This window comes from Lepidochelys kempii, chromosome 1 (assembly GCF_965140285.1).
Source record: "Lepidochelys kempii isolate rLepKem1 chromosome 1, rLepKem1.hap1, whole genome shotgun sequence".
Lineage (NCBI taxonomy): Eukaryota > Metazoa > Chordata > Testudines > Cheloniidae > Lepidochelys > Lepidochelys kempii.
Genome location: NC_136380.1, coordinates 51,208,739 through 51,236,392, shown reverse-complemented (window position 1 = coordinate 51,236,392; position 27,654 = coordinate 51,208,739). Strand labels below are relative to the sequence as shown.

General features: G+C 38.2%; 1 protein-coding gene across 6 annotated transcripts in view; it reads right to left on the bottom strand.

Annotated features, from left to right (window-relative positions):
- Nucleotides 1-27,654, bottom strand: part of NBEA (neurobeachin) — an 848,497-nt gene that overhangs the window by 575,305 nt on the left and 245,538 nt on the right. For all 6 annotated transcript variants that reach the window (XM_073341812.2, XM_073341823.2, XM_073341834.2 and 3 more), the window contains exons 9-11: nt 20,846-21,043; nt 17,708-17,841; nt 6,331-6,439 (exon numbers count right to left, since the gene is read on the bottom strand). In XM_073341812.2, the coding sequence (XP_073197913.1) occupies nt 6,331-6,439; nt 17,708-17,841; nt 20,846-21,043 (441 nt within the window). The remainder of the gene's footprint in view (nt 1-6,330; nt 6,440-17,707; nt 17,842-20,845; nt 21,044-27,654) is intronic.

The window sequence follows — 27,654 nt, the reverse complement described above, 5'->3', positions numbered from 1 at the left end:
GGGGGCAAAGTGGTCCATCGGCAGGAAGGCTTGTGCGGCAACAGAGTACAGTCATGCTCCAATGAAAGCAATGGTCTGGGTACATATGAGAACTGATTTCTCCATGTTGATACAAATGACAAGAGACGCAAGGAGAGCATGGAGGGCATGGATGGCGGAGAAGAGGGTCTGGTGGAAGCACTCAACAAGGAGCCAGTCATCCAGGTAAGGGAAGATGGATTAGCCAAAATGGTGCATGCATGCAACTATGACAGAGAACACTTTGGTGAAGATTCATGGAGCCGCTGCTATGCCAAAAGGCAGCACCCCGAACTGGTAGTGGCTGGGCTCAACTTGGAATCAGAAACTTTCGATAGGCTGGGTGAATATCGATGTGGAAATAGGCATCTTTCATGTAGAGATCCATAAACCAGGCTTTGTAGGGGAAGGGGATGGGATAAATCGACTAGCGTGTCACCATACAGAACACGGATTTTTGAACAAAGTTGTTGAGCTCTCTGAGGTGCAGAATGGTGCAGCACGGGACGAGTAGAGAGGGGGTCACAGATTGTGACATAAATATCAAAACTGGTGCTTGGCCAGCTGCTGGGGGTGGGGGTGGATCTGAGAAGGTGACTGTGGTGGAGGCTGGGTAGCATGGTCTCTGGAATCACTGTTGGCGACATGGTGCTTCCTGCTGACAGTGACCATATGAATAGGGGGCCTGCATGCAAGGACAGTACAGTTGCTGTCTACATCTTAGAGCCGGAGTATAAACTCCCAGGGACCAGAGTGTGATGCAGGAGTCCTTGAGCGAGTGCAAGGATTCTTCAGTCTTTTTTGCTGAAGAGCTTTTGGGCAAATGGCAGGTCCTCTGTCGTGATCTGGACCTCTTTGGGGAAGCCAGAGTATTGCAGCCAGGAGTCCTTCTGCAACACCACTCCAGTAGCAAGTGAGCAGGAGGCCATGGCAGTCGCGTCCATGGCAGCCTGAAGACCCACCTCGGCGACCAGGTGGTTCGCATCAAGGAGCGCCTGGAATTGCTGCTATCAGTCCAGAGGGTGGAAATCTTTAAACTCTGCTAATTTAGTATAGTTCTTGAAATCATATTTTGCCAGGACAGCCTGGTAATTAGCAATCCTGAACTGGAGGCACGCGGAGGAGTAGGTCTTGTGGCCGAGCAGGTCCAACTTTTTAGCTGCTTTGTCTGGCAGTGAGGGAGGTTTATTTTTGAGGGTGCTGTCAGCCTCACTCCACAATGGCATGGACCATGAGGGAGTTTGGGGGAGGGTGGCTGAAGAGAAACTCTACACCCTTGGAAAGGACAAAGTACCATCTCTCAGCCCGTTTAGGGGTGGAGGCACAGGAAGCAGGAGTGTGCCACACCATTTGAGTCAGATGCAAGGTAGCATTGTTGATGGGGAGAGCAGTTCTTGCCAGTCTGTGGAGTTACAGGATATCCAGCAATTGGTGTCGGGTGTCCTGGACCTTCTCCAATGGGAGTGCAAGGTCCATTGCCATACACTGTAAAAGCTCTTGGTACTGGCAGTGGTCATCAGGTGAGGAGAGGGAATTTGGGATGATCGCCTCTTCAGGGGAGGAAGAGGCATCGTGGGAACCAGCGGTACCAGTTCCTCCTCTCCTTCCTCCTCCACATACACCAATGGGGCAAGTGGTAGGAAGCCATGTACGGAGCGGGGCGGGTCTAGTACGAGTGGCAGGGTGGCAATCGAGCCAACAGTAAGAGTCGCCAGGCACCAGAGGGCTGCATACCACTGCTCTGCAGAAGGGTCATAAGCCAAGGGGTGAGTCCTGAGTCTGGATTTTGAGCGGGGGGGGGGAATGAAGAGAAGAGGGGTCTGGTTCCAAGAAACCTTCAGACTTGAAGGATGGTGCTGAGAATGGTGGAGCCATCAGTACCGTTGGGGGCTCTGGTACAAGCAGTAAGGGTTCATCCCCTGGAGAAGGTAGGACAAAGGAGTCTGGTGGTCTTAAAAGCAGGGGGGAGCCTGGGTAAGCGAGAAGCAGCTCCTTAGCAGACAACAGTGGGGCCATGTGGTTAGGACTGCAAGGGGCCTCGCAAAACAATGCCAAGGGTCCAGCTGACGTAGATGACACCGGCAGTGCAGGGATCAGAGCTGGCATTTTACCAGCGGGTCCTGTTTGTGCTTCTCTTTACACTTCATCCAGAGCAGCTTAGGAGCTGGGGCAGCTGGGTACACACATGACAGTTCGGGGAGGCGATGTAGCATTTGTGGGCATTCCTGGATGGGCACCTGCCCTTATGCCCATGGCCATGCTTCTTAGTCTCATGGTGAGGCTTGTTCACCATCATTTGTTACGTCGGATCTGGCACCCGAGAAGTGAATGGGGGGAGAAGGGTAGGGACTCGCTGTCCTATAAGGCACATTTAGACCTGAACCATGGCAAGGCCTTCTGATTTACAAGTAAGGGAAGAATGAAGCATTTCCAAATGATTATGAAATTAAATGTGTATTTTAATAATTTTATAAATGAACCAGAAAGTGAAAATATACTTACTAAATTCATATTAGACAAAGGTTAAGAAAATGATAGAAATGAGACTAACTGCCTCCACTATTTCCCCATTGAAATGTTCACGAGAGCTTTTACAGTAAGGTTTTCAAAACAAAAAATACCCACACATGGATTTATTAAAGAAGCCAAATATTCCTAAGGGTTTGATTAGATAAGGAAAGAGGGTTGAGGTTAGCTAGATGTAGGTGTGACACAGAGGCCCATTGGTGATTCACTATTCTGTGTTAGCACCTCTGGTCAAGCCTGACATACTCACTACATCTAACACACTGTTGTAATGATACGTACCCAAAAGATGCCATGTAATATATCACTGCAAAACTAATAACTCACTATTCATTAATATCCTTTTATGATGTACATATGTACATTCTTAGCCTCTGTTTGCCAGAAGCTGGGAATGGGCGACAGGGGATGGATCACTTGATCACTGCCTGTTCTGTTCATTCCCTTTGGGGCCCCTGCATTGGCCACTGTTGGAAGACAGGATACTGGGCTAGATGGACCTTTGGTCTGAGCCAGCATGTCCATTCTTATGTGACGTGTGCAAAGAGTTATGGGTATGTGCTAGAATTATGTTCTTAACATTTGTTTGGCAAGCAATGCATAAGCACAGTCTGCCTTAGCAAAGGCATGTGGTGTGTGTTTGTTTGACTGGCCTGGTTGTCAGGCAGAGACAAAGGTGATGTATTTACATAAAAGGTAAACAAAGCCATCAATCTAACAAGGGGAGGAGGTAATGACTCATCTATCACCAGCAGAGGAGGAACCAGCATGAAATCTTTACCAGACCACATGTTCTCTTTCTAGAACAGGCAAAGGAACTTTATCTGAGAATATATTTCAATGGTTTACTGGACTATATAGAGGCAGGGTCTGAACACTGAATGATAAGTAGTTGACTCAACTGATCATATAAAATGTTACTGTATTATAAAAGTCCATCAAGTCAGGTCTTTTCTGAAAGCTAATGATACCCTGGTAATTAATATTATTGTGGCATGTATGTATTAACACTATATGAGAAAATATGGATATTTGAAATTATGGTTTAAACTCTGTGACCAAACACAGGGAGAAACAGGTTCTCCCCCAGTCAGGAGGGAAGGTAGTACTGTGGAATCAAAACAATGGAAGCCCCTTATTTACATACAAATCAGCAGGGGGTTGGGAAGTCCACAGAAAGGGAAGAACAGCATGAGGTCATACTGAGTCTGAGGACAAAAGTGAGTTTGGGAAAATATAAGGAGAAAGAAGCAGCTATCTTGGCATCCAACGCTGAACAGACACAAGGGGCAAGAGCTCTTGCACGCTGAGAAAGATAAGTCCTTCAGCCAAGGAGAATAACCTCTCTGGGAACTGAATATAGGTGAGAAATCTGCTTAGGCTAAGATCTTTCACCTAGGAAGACAAAGGAAACCAGCACCTCATACTTCTGTGGACGGTCCTAACAGAGAAAGTCAGCCATGGCTGGAAAGAAAAAGATTGGTGCAAAATCTGCCTTGAACCAAGGCTGTAGCTTTTTGAGCTACAATGCATAGCCACTAGAAAGCTCATTTTACTTTTATTTGCTTGTAACCATTTTGTCTTTATCCCTTGTACTTGAACTCACTTAAAACCTCTCACTTTTGTTAATGAACTTGTTTTGTTTTTAATTGAAATGATTGTTAACTCCAGTTGAGACAATAAGCTGTTGTGCTTTTGTCTCTTTAAAGGAGCAACAAACCTTATTAATTCTCTGAGTGTTCCAGAAGAGGGACCCAATTCACCCTGTGTCTTGTGTGTTTTGGAATATCCTTTAAACGCTTTCAGAAACCTATTGCACTCTTGTAGGCCTAGATCATCATACTTAAAATAAAAGTAACTTCCAAAGGGACTAAACAAATTGAGTTTTATCATTCTTCCAGAGGCTTCCCAGTGTTTTAGTAACCTTGCACAGCCTTCTACAGTACAGAAGCCATCTGGCAAGGAAAGCAACTGAATTATGAATAAAATGCTCTTAAGAGAAGTTTGTTCATAAACTTAAGTATCAGAGGGGTAGCTGTGTTAGTCTGGATCTGTAAAAGTGGCAAAGAGTCCGACGAAGTAGGTATTTACCCACGAAAGCTTATGCTCCAATATGTCTGTTAGTCTATAAGGTGCCACAGGACTCTTTGCCGCTTTCATAAACTTAATCACTTAGTGATTTGCAGATGCCCTGAAACATGAGGATTTGTAGTCAGTCTTAAAAAAAAAAAGTTATCCTATCTAAAATAAAGTGTGTATGTGGCCATCCTGGCACTGATAGCACTATTGCAGATGTTTGTCAGCTCAACTCATGCAGCTTGTCAAACTTGATCTCATGCTCAGAATGGAAAAGAAGGTGGAAATTATACCCTTATAGATCAGTCATTGCCTTCTTTGAATTTCACGTTGGAACTCACTTCTCCTGAGGTGATAAGCCATTTTTGATGGTCCACCCTCAGAAACCAATGGAACCAGTAAATTTTCAGGAGGCTTAATGTGAAAATACTGTTATATTAAGAGACCCACATTTATGATTTGAGGGAATTTTATAGCACATTTTGTCCCCAACTGTCAATGAATTTTCCTAAGTTTCCTCTTTCACACCTTCATCATAGGTCACCTAAGTTTACAGTAACTGGAATAGGCAGTAGGGTGACTACAATGCTAGTGGTTCCAAGACTAGGGCTCATTAAGGTGTTTTTAAAGTCTTGTGCTTTGGCAGTACAAGGAAAGAATGTTTCCATTTATTTTGCTCCATGACAGCATCTACTAACTGTCAGCGATTTTGTTTCAAGTGGTGAACACCTTGGCTACTCTAAACTGTCTCCACTTGACTGCTGGTACAAATATTTCCATTATGGGGGAAATTACTCTGTGGACTAAATTGCAAGAATTTGGTCTGAACTATCTGACACCATGGGAGCAAGGTACGTTCTGGAGGGAAAAAAATGTTACATCTCTGCTTGGAGGTGTTGGGATCATTTGTTCCAACAGCATGGGTTTGGATGATATGTTCTTCTTGGTTGGCAACTACTTGTAGACAAGTACTAGGTCCATACTGGTAGAGAATGTCCATTCCTTCCTGAGTCAAGGAGGAAGCTGGTGAAGCTCATTTGACAAGAACTCCTCAGGTTTCAGATTCACTCCTCATCCAATCATAAATAACCCAAGCTTAGTGAACTTCAGGACATGATGCAAGACTCATTTGTTTTTCCTAGATATGAAGGAATGGGAAGACTTTGGAAGGAGACTGCTCTTGATGGTAGCCCATTCTTTATTATTGTTGTTTTGTTAATTAATGATTGAAGGGACATTACAGCATTTGTCTATTCAAAACTGTATATTTAAGGAATTTTCAGGGATGCCGAGAAGAGGAGATAGTTACTCCTTTTAATGTGGATTGTATGTATAAATAAAATGGAATTAGAAAAATAAACAACTGGAGGAACTTTTAAAGAGTGCCCACTATGTTTAAACTTGGCTTTCCAGTTTTACACAGGGTTTGAGGGGTAAGACTCATCTAAGCTTAAAGGGAAGTTACTAATAAATATGAGGAAAGAGAAAAGGGATCTCTAAACATTAGTATAGGACGTGAACTACCAGGCCGGAAAAGAAGAAAAGCATCCTGTAAACAGCATATAAAATAGTCAAATTACAGAACTTCCTAGATACTTACTAACACAGGGAACTAAAAGGCTAGTACCACAAAAATACAGGACTGAAAATAGTCAGCTAGATTTTCAGAATGATAGTATTAATACTAAGAATAATATTAGTAAGACTTACCTTTTCAAGGAGGTAGCCAATGACTAAAAAGCCTTTTCCACCCAGCATTTGTTCTTGCATGGCTACTGAACTCTTAAGAAGTTCGACCAGAAAAGCCAAAAGGGTGGCACTGCATGTAAAGTACAGGCATTAATCAGATTTAAAATGTTCTAAAAGCAATCTTTTGTGTTTTCACTAGTCATCAGTTATTAAGTGAGAAGAAACAGGCTTAAAGTGAACTTAAAAATAAAGTATGAGATGAGAAATTTCACACTTTATGCTGAATAGTTTTTAGTCAATTATTCACATATTACATTACTTTTCGATCATATTCCAACTGGGAGTGGTGATCATCTATGTATCTCCTACTTTGGCCAGGACTGCCTCAGGTTTTAAACACCCACTTCCAGAACTTGCTAACAAAGTCTTGGGCAGTTGGATGAGGCAGGAACTGATGAGTAAGATCTAGCTGACAGAGCTAGATTGGTGTAGACAGGGGGTTGTCTCAGCAATCTTTTAAACTTTAAAATCAAGAGAAATCTTGTAAATTTCAGACCAAACTTGTGGCCGCTATACACCATTCCAGTCTCTATGGTACTACTAAAGATGATATGTATTCACGCAGGCAATACTATCCAGAACAGAGCACAATGGAGCAGTGGTGTTGAGTGTTTCCTTCATATTTCCTCCCCAACAACCCTGAGGACAGAGTCCAGACATCAATATCTGGCCACACAACAGGGTTCAATTTGCACCTTAGTATAGGCTAAAGATCAGTTTCACCTGTTGGGAGAAGTGTAAAGAAGAGACCAGTCCAGGAAAATCAAGGAAACCAGCCTCCAGGCCAGTAGTGCTCAGCCCCTCTCTGTGAATGAGGTGCTTAGCTGGGACAGAGAGACAAAAAAAAGTGGTCACAAAAGTCTACTATTTGAAGGAACAGAAGAAAAGATGGGAGAGAATATAGAAGACAGACTTGCCAAAAAAAGGTGAAAATATATATTGTGAGGACCCGGGGTGATAGACAGAGGGATTTATGAGAAACCAATTAATTGAGAGGAAGAAAAATCAATTAACAAAGCTGGGTCAGAGCAACATAGCAAGGAAAAGAAATGCATTAATGAGGTGGGGTCAGAGGAAGGGAAAGAAATGCATTCACCTATTGCTCAGAAGTACAAAGAAGGGGGAAAATAGAAACTCATGGCAGAGATTAAAAAGAGGAGCACATTTTTTTCACAGGATGATTTTTTAAATAAGCCAGAGAGCTGTAGGATGGTTGCGAATGAACTGTAGTGTATCAAAGGTAGGGGCCTTAAAAAGAAAGTAACAAAAAAAAATACAGGAAAAATATCTATTTGTCTCCATATATTTAGTTTGTTACAAGAATTCTCCCTGGAAAATTAATTTGTGTACTAGCAACTCTGGAAGAATGAATTAAAGAAAATATCAACCCTACACTTTTCAAATTTAAATGTTACTTAAAGAAACTAACCAGCCAAAGGTTCTACTCCTCCTCAAACACAACTTTTTATTTCTGAATACATTTTGAGACCAGGTAATCCTGGTTAGCACCAAAAAAATTATCAACATGATGAGGGAAACAGGAAGCAGTATTTCTGGGGAGCAGCGCTGAGATGAAAGTACACAGTGTAGTCAGAATGTATGCTGTGAACAGGATATAGTGTCTTGTCTTGCTTTATTATTGTATGGTCACAATAATCAGTATAAAACCACACACACTATTCTCTACGAATTGTCAGGAGTAAAGAACACAGACAATGTCCGATTACAAAATCTTGTAATGAAATCAGTCTATCATAACTGTCATTCATTTCAAATCAGGTTAAATTTATCAGCTTTATATTTTATCCTGATAGAAAAGCACTGTATTTTATTAAGTATATCTATAACGAACAACTTTACTCTCTAGAAGCTCAGGTGAGGCAAAATGTGTTTTGCATAAAAATGACATATACAACATTTCAGATTGACCTACAGTTAGAAATATAATTGTTTAACCTATTCACAACCTAATATACCAATCCTGCATAGATTTTATACTGTACTTAATACCATGCACTGTGAATAGTCCCCTTTACTTCAACAGGATTGCTCACTATGTGTGCAAAGTTAAGGAAAAGCATAAATCATTGTGAGATTAGGTCCTAGAATTATAATCATGAATAGGATTGATATAAAAATTAGAAATTATTATAAGAAATTATAATGGTTGATGGACTATTTCATATGGGGCTAAACTGTGATTCAGAATACTTGGGTTTTTCCCAGTTCTGCCAGTGACCTACTATGTGATCCTGGGCAAAGTTACTTCACTTCTCTTTTCCTCTAACCATTTGTTTGTCTTGTCTATATTGACTGTAAGCTCACTGATAAAGACTTACTCTTACTGTATATTCATACTGTCATTAGAACAATGGGGCCGTAGTCTCATATGAGGCCTCTCAGCATTACCGTAATATAAATATATACCACAACCACCACAATAAATGGATATGGTATTTTATAGGGGAAAGCCATTAGTACCATATACAGTATAATCAAATCTTTGAGAGAGAACATGTTAATGGGCCCCTGTAAACCTAAAATAATGAAAATGACAAGTACCAGAGAAATTAGAGGTTAAACAGAGCCATCTCACATTCACCTAAAGATATAACCATCAAGAAATTTGGGGGAAATACTGTATAAGACACAACAGAATTGACTACATTTAGCCTCACAGTTAAACATAACTAGAGAAAAAATGGTTTATGTATATTACTAAACAGAACACAGAGCTATTAAGGGGTGCCTAACATCTCAAATGATATAAGAAAGATCTGTAAAGTCACTTCACAAATACTTGCTTTTAAACTGCCATTACACATACAGCATAGAAATGAAATGATTAAAGGAAAGGACAGAAAAATTACATGCTTGGCCTGAGTTTGTTGTGGAAGTCTTGCATACACCTATTAGTCATTGGCTTGAGAAAGAGAGAGACTACATTAAATAAGAGCTCCTGTACAAAATATTAATTAAAAAGAAAAGAGGACGGAGACAGGCCTCTCCTCTTTTATACACTGTACATTATTTAACATGTATGTTTTACACTACAGAAAGTTTAATCTGCCCACCTGAAGAATCTAACAATTACACAAATCTGAAAGTTACTTCCTTTCAAACCCTGCCCCCCCCCAACCCGTAAGTTCCACTTTAACATCTATTGAGACGGACTTCCCAACCAAGCATATAGATAGTACTAGAACAAACAAGAATCACTCTCTCTGACACTAAATTCTAAGGGTCTTGTTCGAGAAGGTAAGGATCATCTCATCAGAGGATTAGGCCCCTAAAGAAGCTTTAAAAATGGTTACTGTTGACATAATGGAAGTAATATTGTTTAGAAGGCCATCTTCCAAGATGAAGATTTTTCAAACAGAATTTAACAAACTTACCAGTAACCAAAATGCACTGGATTGCTGCAGGGATCACATTAAACCTGCAAAATTCTGTGCACTGCCATATGAAATTTCTCTCCATTCTTGCCTATTTCCAACTCCCTTAGATACAAAGGCAAATATAAAGGATACTTCAGCCCATTCCTACATCTCCTCTATACCATGTCCCATCTAGAACACATCAGGTTGCCTGCACAACAGCTAAAATATAGGATATACACAATGGCAAGTATGCATGTAAACGAATACAGAAGAAAACAGATACTGTAATTTCTGATGAAAAATGTGGTGATCTCAGGACATCAGAATATGTTTCCAGCAGTACTTTTCAATCCACAGCACAAAATTGCCACACTTTTCAATGGATGATGCTACACCTCTTATTCTAGAATTAGCAAGTAATGGAGATGATAGTCTCTCAGGGATTATATGTACTTTATCATGATAAATACCTGAACTGGTTACATTAATAATCTACTACAAACTTTTTTTTCACAAATTTGCCAATGAGCGTACTCTTGGAAGGGTAAGAAATCTTCACCCTTCTGATTAAAAGCTATTTATCAGAAAATGTATGTGCTATGGGAATAACTTTTGGGCTCAACAGGGAGACAAAAATATTCCTTATACTTGCACTTGTTGGCTATTTTTCCTATATAATTTAGGCACAACATAATTTGTTTTGGCACATGCATTACAAAGTCAGTACATTAATTATCTAACTTCTCTATAAACTGATCTCCTTCATTCAGAAACATGATTTAATATTAATCCCTATTGTGTGTAAATCATTTTCTGTTGAAATCTTTTCTGAAAAGCTACTTAGCAATTCCACCCTTTGAACAGAAGATGGATAGTTTGATAGCTTACAGTCATAAAAAGAACAGATTTTGGATAATTGGCTTCATAATTCCAGAATGTGAGAATGCTCATTCTTAAAAAACAAAAAAAGCAATAACCTTGCTTGTGACATGCAATTCAATCAAAATAGCTTCTTGTATAGTTCCTTCAAGTTGCCTAGTCAGAGACTCCGAAACATGTTCACGTATAAAGACAATTCATTTGTAACATTTGAAGATCCCAGCTGTATGGTCTAGACTGAGAGAATCAATGAACAATAGGCAACTCTTTTTAATAAACTCTAAAATGAATGTTGTTTCCCCCTTTGAGAGCAATTTATTATTGCTTTATGGATCCAAAACACTTGATTAATTGGAGAATTGGCTCCTAAATGGGCTGAAATATCACTATGTCTCTTACAAACCAAATCACCTAACAGACACATCGTTTATTCATTTCAAACAACAAATGCTTCAATAGAAATCTGGGCGGGGAGGGAAGTAGAGGGGAAGTTTGTAATAATAATACATTGCAGAGATAATGAAGCAATGGATAAACATGGCACGGTCTGTATTAGTGAGGGAGAGTTTTAAGTCCACAAATCAACCAAAGATGCTAAAAGAAACTTTGGCCACTGTTGCTTTCAGAGATTCTATGGACATTGATTCTATAACAGCTTGAGAGGGTGTGCCATTGAGACAAAACAGAAAATATTCCTTAATAGAGAAAAGTCATGTTGTGCCTAAATTCTTCTATTTTTCCCCTGCCCACCAGCATTTCCTACACACATTTAAGTTAGCTAACTGTCCCCTGGGACTGTACATAATTTAGGCAGTTGGATGTAAGAAAATTATCGAAGTTAGGTTTGATGGAAACAGAAGGAAGTGCTGTTACAAAGGTCTCTCAGTCTCCACTAGCAGCGTGACATGTACATTGAGCAGGAGATGTGGAAAGATGGAAAACTGCAACATTCTGTATTAACTTCAGAGAGGATTCATTAAAAACTGATCCCATTCACATTTCATAATACCCAGAGGACACAAAAGCACCAACTGATCTATTGTATCAAAAGTTAATATATTCACTAGTATTTGCTAGACATAAAGAGAGAAAATACAAAGGAAAAATATATATAGTCCTACACCTAAAAGCTGTGTTCAGTTTTGACAAAGAAATTTACTAAACTACCTGGAGTTAACTTTTCCAATCCACTGACAAATACAATATTGATGAACGTCTGTGATTTGGGGATAATTATAAAGAAGGTAACAAACCGGTAGAAGCCTGTAACATCTCACTTTTTCAACAAGAGTCATTGCTGTTTGGAAAGGGTTAAATGAGTTTTGCTGACTCACTGAATTGGTGACTCATCACTTTAGAAGTAATCATGCCAGAGGGAGAAAGTTTAAGCTGATCTTCATTACCGTATTGTTCATTTCTTCGTTAATAAGATCAAACCACAGGAAGAGGTCTTATTTGGACCTTACTTACTGTGTTGATTGTGTTTGTAGTGCAGGTTGGGAAAATTACCCACTTAGAGTGCAAAATAGAATTGTATCAGGACTCTAAAGTTGAAGGCATCCTGCTGTGCATATCTGGAAGCATCCTTTTGTTCAGCTAATTAAATAGACTTGTTCAGATTTAATCATGCCTTCTAAAACACGTTAGTCATAAAATATGAAGGGCTCTGATGCAATGGAACAACCCTGTCAGGTACTTTGGGGTGGTTACCCCAGGAAAGGTAATAGTTATAAATAAAGTTCTGGCCTCCATATTTAATCATACTGCTGTGTGTGTCTCTCATTATTTCCATTACCACATCAATGAGCGGAACATATTACCCAGATCAGAACAAGTATGCTCTTAACAGTGTTGCTGTAAACTAGCAGATTAAAAGAAAGAAACCTATGGTAAAAGTTTGACATGCAAACTATCTTCAATCCTCCCCATTTTGTTCTTCCTGTGAGCCTAAATTCAGCTATCCAATACATGAGATATAACTTCAAACTGAAGATAGGAACAAAGAAAAAACAAACACAAAAAGACTAGAAAAATCACTGATACTGCAAAAAGAAAAGGAGTACTTGTGGCACCTTAGAGACTAACCAATTTATTTGAGCATAAGCTTTTCCTTTTCTTTTTGCGAATACAGACTAACACGGCTGTTACTCTGAAACCTTCATTATGCAAGGCACTGCATTTAGCCGTATGGAGTGGAAGTCTATCAACTGCATCCGATGAAATGAGCTGTAGCTCACGAAAGCTTATGCTCAAATAAATTGGTTAGTCTCTAAGGTGCCACAAGTACTCCTTTTCTTTTTGCGAATACAGACTAACACGGCTGTTACTCTGAAAACTGATACTGCAAGGTATTTGATTGATGAAGGCAAGGCAGACACTGAAAACTATTCAGAGGTGGAGATAAAGAAAGAACAGAAACATGGATGCAAGGCTGTCATTTTTTTTCATTCACACTTCTCTCTCAAGAGGCAGACAACATCCTTTCAATCTGGACTGACTGAGCTAAAAATACAGAAAAATGCTATTACTAGAGGTGGTTGAAAAAGGGGATGAATTTTATTTTATTTTTTTGAAACAATTTAATCTCTACTTTGTCTAAAATCAGTATTTTGAAAATGTTAACAGCTTTAGTTATTGTATTTACTTCCTACATATGTGATATCTTTCTGATTCTTCTTGATTTCCTCTGTCTAAAGTATGTAGTCTGTAATCCTGTATTGTCATTTCTAGAATAAGTGTATGAAAGATTGGGTCCCAGTCTTATTTTGCTTCTAAATGCTTTAACTCTAATCTGGTCTACCAAACAATTTAAATCCTCTTACTTCTTTCAGGATTTTTCTCCAGATGTACTGAATCATTATCAGCAAAACCAGAAAAATCATCTGAATTAGCATGTGTCACCTACGATTTGCACAGGAATTGAGTTAGCATAGAAGATTACACTTCATACACTGTCAAATTCAATATTAATGTCAGATGAGATGAGAAGTACACCTGCATTAATACCAACAGTGACACAAATATAAGACCACTGCTGAACAATGTTAATCCTCTGATATTGTAATCCCAATATACATTATCAAAAGGATCTGCAGCTGTACCACAACACATGTAGGTATAATACCTCTCTTGTTGTTAGATAAATATCTCTGACTGAAGCTGCAGAATTTTCTACAAAAACTACTATCTTTGGGAAGCAAGAGGAAAAGAAGAAATTGTTAGCATCCAAGTTCCCCCTTCTGAAAGGGACACAAGGATGGATGGTCTAAAATTAGACCAACAACTAAGTTTAGTGTAGACTGCAGATCACGTTGTTCTGCTGCTCTCTTCTCCAAGCAGATAAGTACAAGAATCTCTACAGTGTTTAGACAGCAAGATTGTTGGATATTTCATTACTTGGCCTGCTGGAATGGAACAAACAAGACAGAGCTATAGGATAACAACAAACTCAGCAAGAATATCAGCAGGCCATGGGGTTGCCCAACACAGTAATTTTTTTAAATACTAAATCTATCATTTTGGAGGAAATTAAGGTATCAGCATGTCAAAGAGAATAAAATTTAATGTAGGCACCTTGTTGGGACCATAAATCTTTACACAGCCCTTTAAATCTAGAAAAACACATTTCAGAAGACTTGAATTCATTAAACAGATTTTGATTATTTGAGAAAATAAAAGGGAAAAAAGGTTGGAAGCCTACAATATTTATTTTGGAGCATCAGGCCTCCCAGCCACATAAAAGGCAAGAGATATCACAGTTATTCTAGGGGTCGACTTACGAAAGAGTCACCCAATTTGCCCCCCACCCAGAGAGAGAGGTGACAGCAATAGTAGCCGGTCTTCACAAACCAACTGACCTTGTGACATCAAAAGTCATTTGGACTTACTTTCTGCAGGGAGATAATACATTTTATGTTCTGGCCTAATTGCTTTTTATGAAGATGGAGCTTAACTGTTTTGTTTGAAAGAACTGGAATGCAATTTTGTTAAAACATATTGTAATAATCTCTCTTTATAAATTTACATAGGACAGACAAGGTAATGATTACATTTATGTTTAAACAGAAAATAGGCAAAGATTAAAAATTGAATTAAGAAAAATCAATTCTAAAATTTTGAAAAAATAGCAAAAAGCTAAACTTTACAAAATAGAAAAGAAGGAAAGTTAACAAAAAATATATAGTTAAAGGATCTTCTCCTCTCCATCACAATACTTCCACACAGCAAGCCTTAGTCTCCCTAATGTCTATGCCTCCACATCCTTCTCCCCTAGCACCTTTCCCCTTCTCCTCAATGTCCCTTCTCCCCTTTCATTTTCCTACATCCTTGTTTATTTTAACTCCACTATCCTACCATAATCCTCGTTCCACCTCTATCCCATAAGAAAGTAAAATAAAAAGATAATCATTGGATTTACAGTGTGTAACAATCACCAGCTTGATCATTTTTGTTCCATCTCTTTCCGCAATCTGTCATCTGTTTGTATCTTTTTTATTATTTGGTATTCAGAAAAAGGACTGCATCTTGGTACAGTATGTTTGCATAGTGTTTAGTGTGACGGGTTCCAGATTCTGATTAGAAATTAAATAATCTGATTCAATAAGAACGTCAATATCTTTAAAAAAAGGAATTTATTGCCTTATTCAAGTAGAGCAAATAACTTTCTCGTTAAAGTTCCACGAACTCCATAAACGGCTATGTGCATTTTAAACTGGATTTAGTGTTTTCAATAGGGAAACCACAGAGTGAAAGAGGGTTTTCTAAAATACACATTATAATCTCACTTAAGTGCTTCAAACAGAAGAGTCAGGGCAATTTATTATTTTACAGTCTACAAAACAAGTTTAATAAATTGAATATAAAGTGGTTTTGTCATATATAAAGCTTCCTAAAACTAGAATGCGTCATTTTGTTTATTTCAATGCTATTAAGTTCACAGATAAATGCATACTCCCTTCAGTTACTTCAAACCAAGCATTTTTCACTTCTGCATTTACAAACTACAAAGTAAAATTAAACATGTGAAAAGCACATAATTAAATCTATATTAGCAATGAGTGAGTATTCCACCTATGGAAGTACACAACTACCCTATCTGGGTAAAACGTGGAGGAATTGGAGCAGGGGGGAAATCAGTACCACTGGGGTACAAATAGAGGATAGTTATTTCAGGGAAAATCCAATGATTAACTTATATCTATGTACTGGAAAATATACACATTGAATATAGGAATTTTCAAGACTGTTTTTGGAAATCATTTCTGTTTAAATACCCAATTCAAGTGAAAGGTGCTTAAGTCACTATAAAGGAAGCAGACAATTTGCCACTATATCACCTCACTGGACTTGCTGCTAAAAATATAATGAAATATAGGACATTTATCTTACAACTGAAATGAATACAAAATTTAAGATTTTCCACATTCTATCTGTCAAAAGTTTGGTGTTACTTTAATACTAGTTTAACCATTCTTCAGTTAACCACTCTTTCAAAAATACCGCTGAACTTGCAAGTAACTGCAAGTCTGATTTCCCATGTATTCTAATCTTGAAGTGCATTTTCTGTGTCTAAGAATTAAAAACACAACAGAGCATAAAATGTAACAATTTATACACTTCCTAAATAACAATCTAAAATGACTAGAAATTACTCACAGCTATTAATTACAATAAAATACACAAAATGATTGATTTTAAAAAAACTGGCCAATGTTCTCGCCAGGGGAAGAAGGCCCCTATGCCAATGACTATCCCTGGAAAGAGGTTTGAGTTGTACAGCCCTTGTGCAGACTCTAAACATTCAAATCTGGAGATGTTTAGTCTACGGAAGAGAAGAATGAGGGGGGATTTGAAAGCTGCTTTCAACTACCGGAAAGGGGGTTCCCAAGAGGATGGCTCTAGACTGTTCTCAGTGGTAGCAGATGACAGAACAAGGAGTAATGGTCTCAAGTTGCAGTGGTGGAGATTTAGGTTGGATATTAGGAAAAACTTTTTCACTAGGAGGGGGGTGAAACACTGGAATGCGTTACCTAGGGAGGTGGTGGAATCTCCTTCCTTAGAAGTTTTTAAGGTCAAGCTTGACAAAGCCCTGGCTGGGATGATTTAATTGGGGATCGGTCCTGCTTTGAGCAGGGAGTTGGAGTAGATGACCTCCTGAGGTCCCTTCCAATGCTGATACTCTATGAAATCCATAGGAGGGAGTGCTCCTACCCACCCAGAAAGACACTGTTTTCTAGAAGATTCTTAAAGATTAGCATGCCCTTTGTACATATCTTACACCTGGGGAAACACAGAGACAATTCTCAAAGTACACTTAGTCAGACAGCACAGATCTGACAAACAGCTGAAGCCCTTCAACACCAATGATATGCACTGAGCCACAACCATCATTCTGGATAACTCAGAGCTGTGCCTATGGCTAATAGACCAGGGTCCCCATCTCTATCCTGATGCAGCATGTGCAGTCTTCTCCAACAGATTTATTCACCACAGCCATGCCCTTTGTTAATTTGGGATAGTACACCAACTAAAGGAGAATTTTAATTAAGCAAGATCTACGCCAATAACAAAATATACATATTTGTACGTGCACCCCTGGTAGATTGAACCACATTAGTTTCATTTTCCTATGGAATTTCCTTTAGTTTAAAAGCATTCTTCAGCACGATATTATACAGTACCACAGTAAATGCTTTAGGTGCCAACTCTGGGTGCTCTGGGACTCTCACACCCATGGGAAAAAAATAGTGGGTGCTCAGCACAAACCAGTCACAGCTGTTTGGCAGCTGGGGGAGGGCGGAGAGCAGCAAGTGCTGGGGGCTTTGGGAGAGGGATTGGAGCAGGGATGGGAAGAGGCGGAGCGAGGGTGGGGCCTCGGGGGAAGGGGCAGGGAAGGGGTGGAGCACTTCCAGGGAAAAACAGAAGTCAGTGGTAAACACCATTTAAAAAGTTTCTGTTTCTAGCACGAAAACATAAAGAAGAGTGCACACAAGTCACAGCATTTATATTAACCAAATTACCACAAGAGAAAGAAAAACACTGCTAGCATACTTTATGTAAATTGCTTGTAATATGCTTACCAGACAGTTGTTTCCATTTGACTGTCATTTAGTTGTCGATTGTCTAACTGGGCAAAGAGAGGAAAAAGAACCTGAATCCCTCCAATCGAATGAATTGCACTGTGAATTGAGTGGGTTACTATAGCTTTCACATCCTATATTAAAAAACAAAGAAAGGTTCTCAATGTTAGTTTGTATTTGCCATTATCACATTGTACCATAAATGTCTAATAACTAAAAATTAGTCACTAGTGGCACTTCAAAGACAAAAGATTTACTGTGCTTTTTATTTTCTGTCAATTTAGTCTAAATGCTATAAAGATAAACTCTTTTCATAACTTCAAGCCATCCAAATATGTAAAACACCAAAAAGTTATGTTTCACACACAGTCTTTACAAGTAATGTATACTGTAAGGTCCCTGTGGCCATTTTGCCACAAAAGGTGTTATTAAAAATTAGGGCTGTTGAGCAGTTAAAAAAATTAAGCACAATTAATCGCATTGTTAAACAATATTAGAATACTATTTATTTAAATAGTTTTGGATGTTTTCTACATTTTCAAATATATTATTTCAATTACAACACAGAATACAAAGTGTGCGCTGCTCACCTTATATTTTTTTTATTACAAATATGTGCACTGTAAAAAAAACAAATAGAGATTGCAATACAGTACTTGTATGAGGTGAACTGAAATACTATCATGAAAGTTGAACTTACAAATGTAAAATTATGTACAAAAAAACTGCATTCAAAAATAAAATAATGTAAAACTTTAGAGCCTACTCAGTCGTATTTCTTGGTCAGCCAATCGTTCAGAGAAACACGTTTATTTACATTTTCAGGAGATAATGCTGCCCGCTTCTTGTTCACAATGTCACCTGAAAGTGAGAACAGGTGTTCGTATGGCACTGTTGTAGCCGGTGTCACAATATATTTACATGCCAGATGCGCTAAAGATTAATGTGTCCTTTCATGCTTCAGCCACCATTCCAGAGGACGTGTCCATGCTGATGATGGGTTCTTCTCAAAAACAATCCAAAGCAGTGCAGACCAACGCATGTTCATTTTCATTATCTGAGTCAGATGCCACCAGCAGAAGTTGTTTTTCTTTTTTTGCAAAAAGAAAAGGAGTACTTGTGGCACCTTAGAGACTAACAAATTTATTTGAGCATAAGCTTTCGTGAGCTACAGCTCAACAGAGTTGTGTATATAAATCTCCCCACTGTATTTTCCACTGCATGCATCCGATGAAGTGAGCTGTAGCTCACAAAAGCTTATGCTCACATCAATTTGTTAGTCTCTAAGGTGCCACAAGTACTCCTTTTCTTTTTGTGGATACAGACTAACATGGCTGCTACTCTGAAACCTTTCTTTTTTTGGTGATTCGTGTTCTGTAGTTTCCGCATTGGAGGGTTGCTCTTTTAATACATCTGACAGCATGCTCCACACCTTGCCCCTCTCAGATTTTGGAAGGCACTTCAGATTCTAAACCCTTGGGTCGAGTGAAGTAGCTATCTTTAGAAATCTCATATTGGTACCTTCTTTGCATTTTGTCAAATCTGCAGTGAAAGTGTTCTTAAAATGATTGTGTGCTAGGTCATCATCCGAGACTGCTATAACATGAAATATATGGCAGAATGTGGGTAAAACAGAGCACGGGACATACAATTCTCCCCCAAGGAGTTCAGTCAACAATTTTATTAATGCATTTTTTTTAACGAATGTCATCTGCACAGAAGCATGTCCTCTGGAATGGTGGCCAAAATAGGAAAGGGCATACGAATGTTACCATATCTGGCATGTAAATACCTTGCAATGCTGACTACAAAAGCCCCATACGAACACCTGTTCTTGCTTTCAGGTGACATTGTAAATAAGAAGCGGGCAGCATTATCTCCCATAAATGTAAACAAATGTGTTTGTCTTGGCAATTGGCTGAACGAGAAGTAGGACTGAGTGGACTTGTAGGGTCTAAAGTTTTACATTGTTTTGATTTTGAGTGCAGTTTTGTAACAAAAAAAATCTACATTTGTAAGTTGCACTTTCACAATAACTACATTGCACTACAGTACTTGTATGAGGTGAATTGAAAAATACTATTTCTTCTGTTTATCATTTTACAATGCAAATATTTGTAATAAAATAATAATATAAAGTGAGCAGTTTACACTTTGTATTCTGTGTTGTAATTGAAATCAATATATTTGAAAATATAGAAAAACATCCAAAAATATTTAATAAATTTCAAATGGTATTGTATTGTTTAACAGTGCAATTAAAACTGAGATTAATCGTGATTAATTTCTTGGAGTTAATTGCATGAGTTAACTGTGATTAATCCACAGCCCTATAAAAAATAATTTAACCATAGAATGCTTTAGTTGGTCAATTTTAATGTGAAACTGGACCTATTCAGACTGCTTGGTTTCGTTACCTATATGTTTTGTCCAAATTGACTGGGATGGAAAATAAGGCAAGCATTAAACTGATAGCCCTCAACATATAATTTGACAAGCTACTGTTCATTGTGTAATACACACATTTCTTTAATGACTCATTAATAATTTTGGCTGAAGAGAACAAGTGAAAAAGTAGCTAGGTGAGAATGATAGCTACTCATTTAAAAACAAACAAATGTTAATCTAGAACTAAAGCAATGCTAAATGAAAACAGCAATGGCAGCAGCATACCGTATCATCATTCAAATGACGTCAATTGGGTAGAGACTGCAGAATTTTTTGTGTTAGCAGAGTTTGGCCTACACACAAGATACTTCTGGAGAAGTATAGTTACATACATCTTGCTAAACAATGCACATCAAACAATTAATAGGTTATATAGTTGATGATAGCCATAGAAGCGGCAGTGTTTGCGGTCCTTCATGCTGAAGGAAAGATACAGAAATGTTAGCCAGTACAAAAGGAAAGGAAATCCATGGGTTAAATGGAGAAATCCATGGGATAAATGGAGAAAATGACTCAGCCTCAGTTAGATGAGGTGTCAAAGGGGCTAATGGATACCTAGGAAAGACTATACACACTAAAAGATAATAACAATACTAATTAGAAACAGACCCTCAATCACATTTTGGGAGCCTGTATTGCTGTAAGCTCCATTAACAAAAACATGAAAATAAAGAACCAGTATAAACGAACCTGAAGCATAAGAGCATGTGGAGAGTGTACAAAAATTGAAGGGTTTTCCTTTGGTGAGGATTCAAGGCATAGTTGAGCATCAGTAGCCTTAGCATTGTAAGTAAAGGCAATACTACTTGCAAGTTTCCCATCATATAGAACTTGTTTGTGGTGCTCAGCCAGATGAATGTCACTCTCAGATTTAAATTTGAAAGTACTCTGGAAAAAAAAAAAGTGACTTGAAAAGTGTACATTTTAAATGAATAATAAAAATTGCACATCACAAGATCTGTTTGTTGTATTATATGAAGGAAGGGCAGGCAAGCAATACAGAATTTATCATTAAACTATATTTTGTATTTTCTGCTGTTTTCAAAATGTTTTCATACATTTAAGCCACAAGTTTATATCTTGATTTTTATTACCATTAGTAATGTAAAACCGGGATAGGGTTAGGAATCATATTTTCACCCTAAATGAACAGATCAAAGTATTTACTACATTTTACCATTAGTATGTCATTTTGTTCATTTATCTGGTATCATTTATTCTTCTTGGCAGCAGCATTAATGTTTTAACAGGTTGCAATTAATCTATGCTTCAGAAAATGCATCACAAAAAGCAGATATAAATCTGTTAATATTAACAGTAATGCAATATACATCTTCCAAAGTACAGGACATTTCAATTCTTCCACATTTTATTTAGGATAATAAAAGTTTAATGATCTAGAAATTATTTGTATTACTTGTTCTTTATTTGTGAATCTTTTTTTCCAAACCAAACTCTTACTTTGTTATACTGGCAATCCATGTTAAACAAAGATAATTTTTTCAGTGATACCATTCAGGATTGCCAAAGATATTAAAAACTGCTTACACACTGTATGGGTTCTTGTGCTTTCAATCGATTTCCGTACGTTCTTAATCTTGCTTCTTTGACTTTTTACCAATTACACTACATGTCTAGCAAGCCCAAAGAAAATATTTTAATGGAAGAGCTTATACATATATACTTCCCACAGCTTCTACAAATATCTTTTTGATTTAATAGAAAGGGTTTTTTATAAAACAGCATGCATCCCATGCTTCATTAACTAACAGACAGTAACACATTCCAAAGAGCTACCGATGTGAAAAACTACTTACAAAAATTTAAAAAAAATAACAATTTTCCAAGTGCCAGATTTCAAGAATAATGATTTTCAAAGTTAAGGGAAGACTGGAAATCTGTATTACTCTTAAATATATTGTGATTCTTATTTGATTAAAAACCATGTTTTCTGGCAACACTGTCAAACTGACCAAGCATGAAAAGATACATTCATTTTCTTCTGCAACAAGCTGTCAGCTTTACTTGACTTAATACTTTAGCATGCTATAATCATTTGACAGCTGTGGGAAGGCAACTAGTGGTAAAACACAGTATACATAAAAATAAAACAAAAGTGTTAGAAATTATTACCATGAAAGTAATGAAGCTTGAATTTCAATATAATGATTTCTAAAAGCATCATTTATATTAAATAATCTGTTCCGAAGGCAAATCAAAATTCACATTGCTCAAACTGCATATAACCAACTGCATTTCAAAATGTGCAACATTTTTATCACTTTCTGTCCTCCTCAACTTCTCCCATTTACACCCTCCCAGCAAGTGTTGAATGTAATAATTAGATCAGGGGACTGGTGGAATGCTATCCGAGTCCACTGATGTCCAGGCTAGTAGCAAACAAAGAGTTTGTTAGGAGGCTCCTCACCCCCACCCCATAAATTGTGCTTTCTTACAAATATACAGCTATTCTTCATGTAATGCAGCTAACTTTTGCTGATAATGCTACCTAGACCTCACTTATCAGTTAATAAGCATAGTTAGATTACCTCACAAACATCTGCCTGAGAAAAAGGGAGTATGTCTCTTTAAAAAATGGGACAATTTCTTTAAATGTACAAATCATGAAAGTATCCTGTTCATTGCCCCTCCCCCAGTGTCAAAAGCAGTGTTTTACATATTGAGCAAATCTACATTTGCCTTTTTATTGATTTCACAAAACAGTTGCATTCCAGCTTTTGACATATTTTTAAGTTTTACCGCCACATGAAATCTCTTCCTATACAGAAAAAAATGCTATACCCTTTAGTTTTGTAAAAATACATGTTTATGGAGCAAAAACCCATATATTTGGGGGTGTTTTTTTTTAATAAGTTGCCGAATTTCTAGGTTTTGCAACTATAAGCATGGCAGATAGTTTCATATTATTATTTGCCCCTTACATTTTGATAGCACTTAGAGACCTAAATAAGGTGTATTTAGACACAGAGAAATGGCAAAACTCTACACCATTTTTGTCACTGTAAATTATTATAGATTTTTTATATAATTCTTGAAAGTAATTTCAGTAGCTTCTTATTACTCTAATATCTACTGCTTCTGAGCACTAGGAAACTTGTTATCCAGTTTAAAGTTTACCAGAAATCTAAACTTCTAACCACTTCAATCTGATATCATTGAAAAATGGAAAGAAAAATGCAATTTAAACTGAAATTACAAGAAACATTTTGACTTACTACTTGAGGAGAAATAAGGGCTCAACCAGGGAAAGGAAAGTAGGAAAGATATGGATGACAGATCAAGGAAAGAAGCCCTGAATTCACACAGCTAGTCTCTTATTTTAAAACAAGCCCTCTCATAATCTTGTTAAAATACTACTAATTGAAAAGGTGAGTTTTGTTTTGTATTTGTTTTTAAATTAAATACTTACCTGCTGAGAAAAAAAAAAACAAATGAAAAGAAATGATTGAGGATGAGTAGAGAGGAAAACCATGATTCTCCAACAACATTTTAGGATCTTACAACCCATTTGGACTTTTTCATTATATTGGAACCAGAGACCAGAACAACTTAGTGAGATCTAGCATGAACACTCCCTATTACTGTTTGCAGCAGGTTCTATGAACATTTTATTCAGAATTCAATGCCCTGAATTTCAAAAAGGTTTAGATTCAAACAAACCCATTTTATTTAATAAGTTTAAGATCTGTGCTGCCTACTGGTTTACGATGTTTACACTGGTTCAAAAGAGAATTAATGTTTTAGATCACTGCTTGAAAGCCAGACACACACAAACTAAACATCTCTCGCATTTTGTCAGGCTTCTGACAACAGCAGACAGGAAGCTTTTGCCCGAAGGAAGTGATCATAACCTGGAGCTCCCGTAAGATCCACACTCGGAATCATCATCAAGGGAGGGAAAGAAATGCAATAAATGCTTGTACATAACAATACTTTGTTATCTATATTGTTTGTTAGTATCATGAGGGAAGAGACTCACTGTATGTACACAGTAAACACTCTGACTACTTATATTGCACTAGAGCAAATGGCATAAATCTGTGATGTTGGCTCATGGAGAGGTTCCATGTCTTCACAAGGTGTGGCCCTTTCCCCATACTTGCAGAGAGAGCTGCTCTCATACTGGTTTCTATTCAAGTTATCTAGGTTGAATTTAAAAGAAAAAGAAGAAGAAGAAAAACGCATATACAAGGACACTTAAAAATTTTAAAAGGTAAATTTAATAGAATAGCAGTGTTTTCCTAAAATATCCCACACTGTCGCATATGTTGATCCTGCTCAGAAAAGGTTAAATGGGATCTACTGCCTTATGCAAGCCAAAACGCCATTAATCCTTATGGGAACAAGCGGTGGGAATGGCTCCACGAGAAAAGGGATGGAGGGTGTGAGCTGAGGTCTCCCAAGGGAAGAACTCTAGCTTCAACCTTCTCCCCAGGCATCATTGCTTCTAATCTTGGGTTCTCTTATTTGTGTTTTCTTTATTAATGAAGACAAGCACCAGGAATAGGGTACATTTGCAATTTTAATAATATGCATATAAGGTATTTGTATAGCAGTTTGGGAGAGGCATCAGATCACGCTGCACTGGAAAGGGGTGAAATCTGTTTATGCAGACTAGCTTTTAATGATGTATAATGAAAGTCTGAAGAGGTTGAGAGATTATGAGTAGAGCTGGGCAAATTTTTTTTGGTGAATAGTAAATTTGCCAAAAAATTGATTTTTCAGAGCACTGAAGCTATTCACAAATTTGGGTCAAATTCAGTGAATAATGTGTCTAATTTTTTTTTCTGAACTGTAACACTCAAATCATGTCATTTAATTGGGACTTTTTTTTGTTTCAGTGATTTAAAAAAGGTCAGTTTTGATTTGAAACTAACTGACCTTTTCTCTGGATTTTTCAGTTCAACTGCCAAACCAAAAATCAATTATTTGCTCAGCTCTAATTTTTAGAAATTGTGGGGAGGGAAGGTTAATATTTATTCAACTTCTTTGTACTGTTGAAATAGAATTTCACATGTTGTTCTCTGTTTTAGGCAGAGAACTAAGGAACTGTACTAAGAGCCCTCAATTGAAGACACGGAGGTTTTTAAAATTTCACAAAGAACCTTTCTCCCAATCATTCATAAACACTTAGCATTAAAAACTGTAGATGTTTCTTGTTTAAATAAAAATATTTTAACCAATCCAAATAAAAAAATCCTCCCCCTTCTCATTTATTTGCACTTCTGCCACTCTTCAGTCCTCCAGCACAAACAAGGAAAGTCAAGAACTAGCATATCTAGAGTGGAAAAAAAGGAAGGGACAAAAACATTTCAAGCCTATTTTGTAAAACAAAAAGCAGCAAAAGGGCATCATTATATTTTCCTTTGCAAGTAACATTTAAAGGATTATTTATAAATTCTGCTGAAAAACTAGAAGGGATTCACAGAAGTTTCATATATTACATTCACAACAACTAAGTGAAAAGAGTGTTAAATTGCAAAGTCAAACTGTTGAAGTTAGGAAAATCCAGAATTAAAGTTCTTTGTGCAGTCTGGCCTCCTTGTGCATCTGAATTATCATAGCCTTTAGTTACATGATCACATGTTATTCTTTTCCACGGGACCCATGCTTCATTGAGTGCACAGGATTGATGGTGATCAGAAAATCATAGAATCATAGAATATCAGGGTTGGAAGTGACCTCAGGAGGTCATCTAGTCCAAACCCCTGCTCAAAGCAGGACCAATCACCAATTAAATCATCCCAGCCAGGGCTTTGTCAAGCCTGACCTTAAAAACTTCTAAGGAAGGAGATTCCACCACCTCCCTAGGTAACGCATTCCAGTGTTTCACCACCCTCCTAGTGAAAAAGTTTTTCCTAATATCCAATCTAAACCTCCCCCACTGCAACTTGAGACCATTACTCCTTGTCCTGTCCTCTTCTACCACTGAGAATAGTCTAGAACCATCCTCTCTGGAACCACCTCTCAGGTAGTTGAAAGCAGCTATCAAATCCCCCCTCATTCTTCTCTTCTGCAGAATAAACCATCCCAGTTCCCTCAGCCTCTCCTCATAACTCATGTGTTCCAGACCCCCAATCATTTTTGTTGCCCTTCGCTGGACTCTTTCCAATTTATCCACATCCTTCTTGTAGTGTGGGGCCCAAAACTGGACACAGTACTCCAGATGAGGCCTCACCAATGTCGAATAGAGGGGGACGATCATGTCCCTTGATCTGCTCGCTATGCCCCTACTTATACATCCCAAAATTCCATTGGCCTTCTTGGCAACAAGGGCACACTGCTGACTCATATCCAGCTTCTCGTCCACTGTCACTCCTAGGTCCTTTTCCGCAGAACTGCTGCCTAGCCATTCGGTCCCTAGTCTGTAGCTGTGCATTGGGTGCTTCCGATCTAACTGCAGGACCCTGCACTTCTCCTTATTGAACCTCATCAGATTTCTTTTGGCCCAATTCTCCAATTTGTCTAGGTCCCTCTGTATCCTATCCCTGCCCTCCAGCGTATCTACCACTCCTCCTAGTTTAGTATCATCCGCAAATTTGCTGAGGGTGCAATCCACACCATCCTCCAGATCATTTATGAAGATATTGAACAAAACCGGCCCCAGGACTGACCCTTGGGGCACTCCACTTGACACCGGCTGCCAACTAGACATGGAGCCATTGATCACTACCCGTTGAGCCCGACAATCTAGCCAACTTTCTACCCACCTTATAGTGCATTCATCCAGCCCATACTACTTTAACTTGCTGACAAGAATACTGTGGGAGACCATGTCAAAAGCGATTAGATTAGTCAGGCATGACCTTCCCTTGGTGAATCCATGCTGACTGTTCCTGATCACTTTCCTCTCATGTAAGTGCTTCAGGATTGATTCTTTGAGGACCTGCTCCATGATTTTTCTGGGGACTGAGGTGAGGCTGATTAGCCTGTAGTTCCCAGGATCCTTCTTCTTCCCTTTTTTAAAGATTGGCACGACAGTAGCCTTTTTCCAGTCATCCGGGACTTCCCCCGTTCACCACGAGTTTTCAAAGATAATGGCCAATGGCTCTGCAATCACAGAGTTAGGACCTTTTCTAACTTATGACTTCGCAATCTTAATGTTCTTCTAATGTAGTTTTATGGATGGAATTTCCTTGGTTTTTAAAAAAGGAAACCGAAATAAAAGAAATTCCATCACGTGGAACCTTTAGATCCACAGCACATACCACAAGCTAACAGTCACTGATAGCAGTAGAGGGCTGTTATCCTTTATATGGGTCAGCTACTATAAGGCACATATTTGTCAGCAGGTTTCACAGGTATTTGCTGACAGCAGAGGAATGCTGACACTCAGGAATCCTAAATCCCATTCTAGGTTCTGAGGGGAGTGTATTCTAGTGGTTCCAAACCCCTCTGCTTCTGTCCCTGTAAGCCTGACCCCATCTGCCTCTGGCCCCGACAGTTTGTTCTGGTCATGTATTATGATCACTGGAACT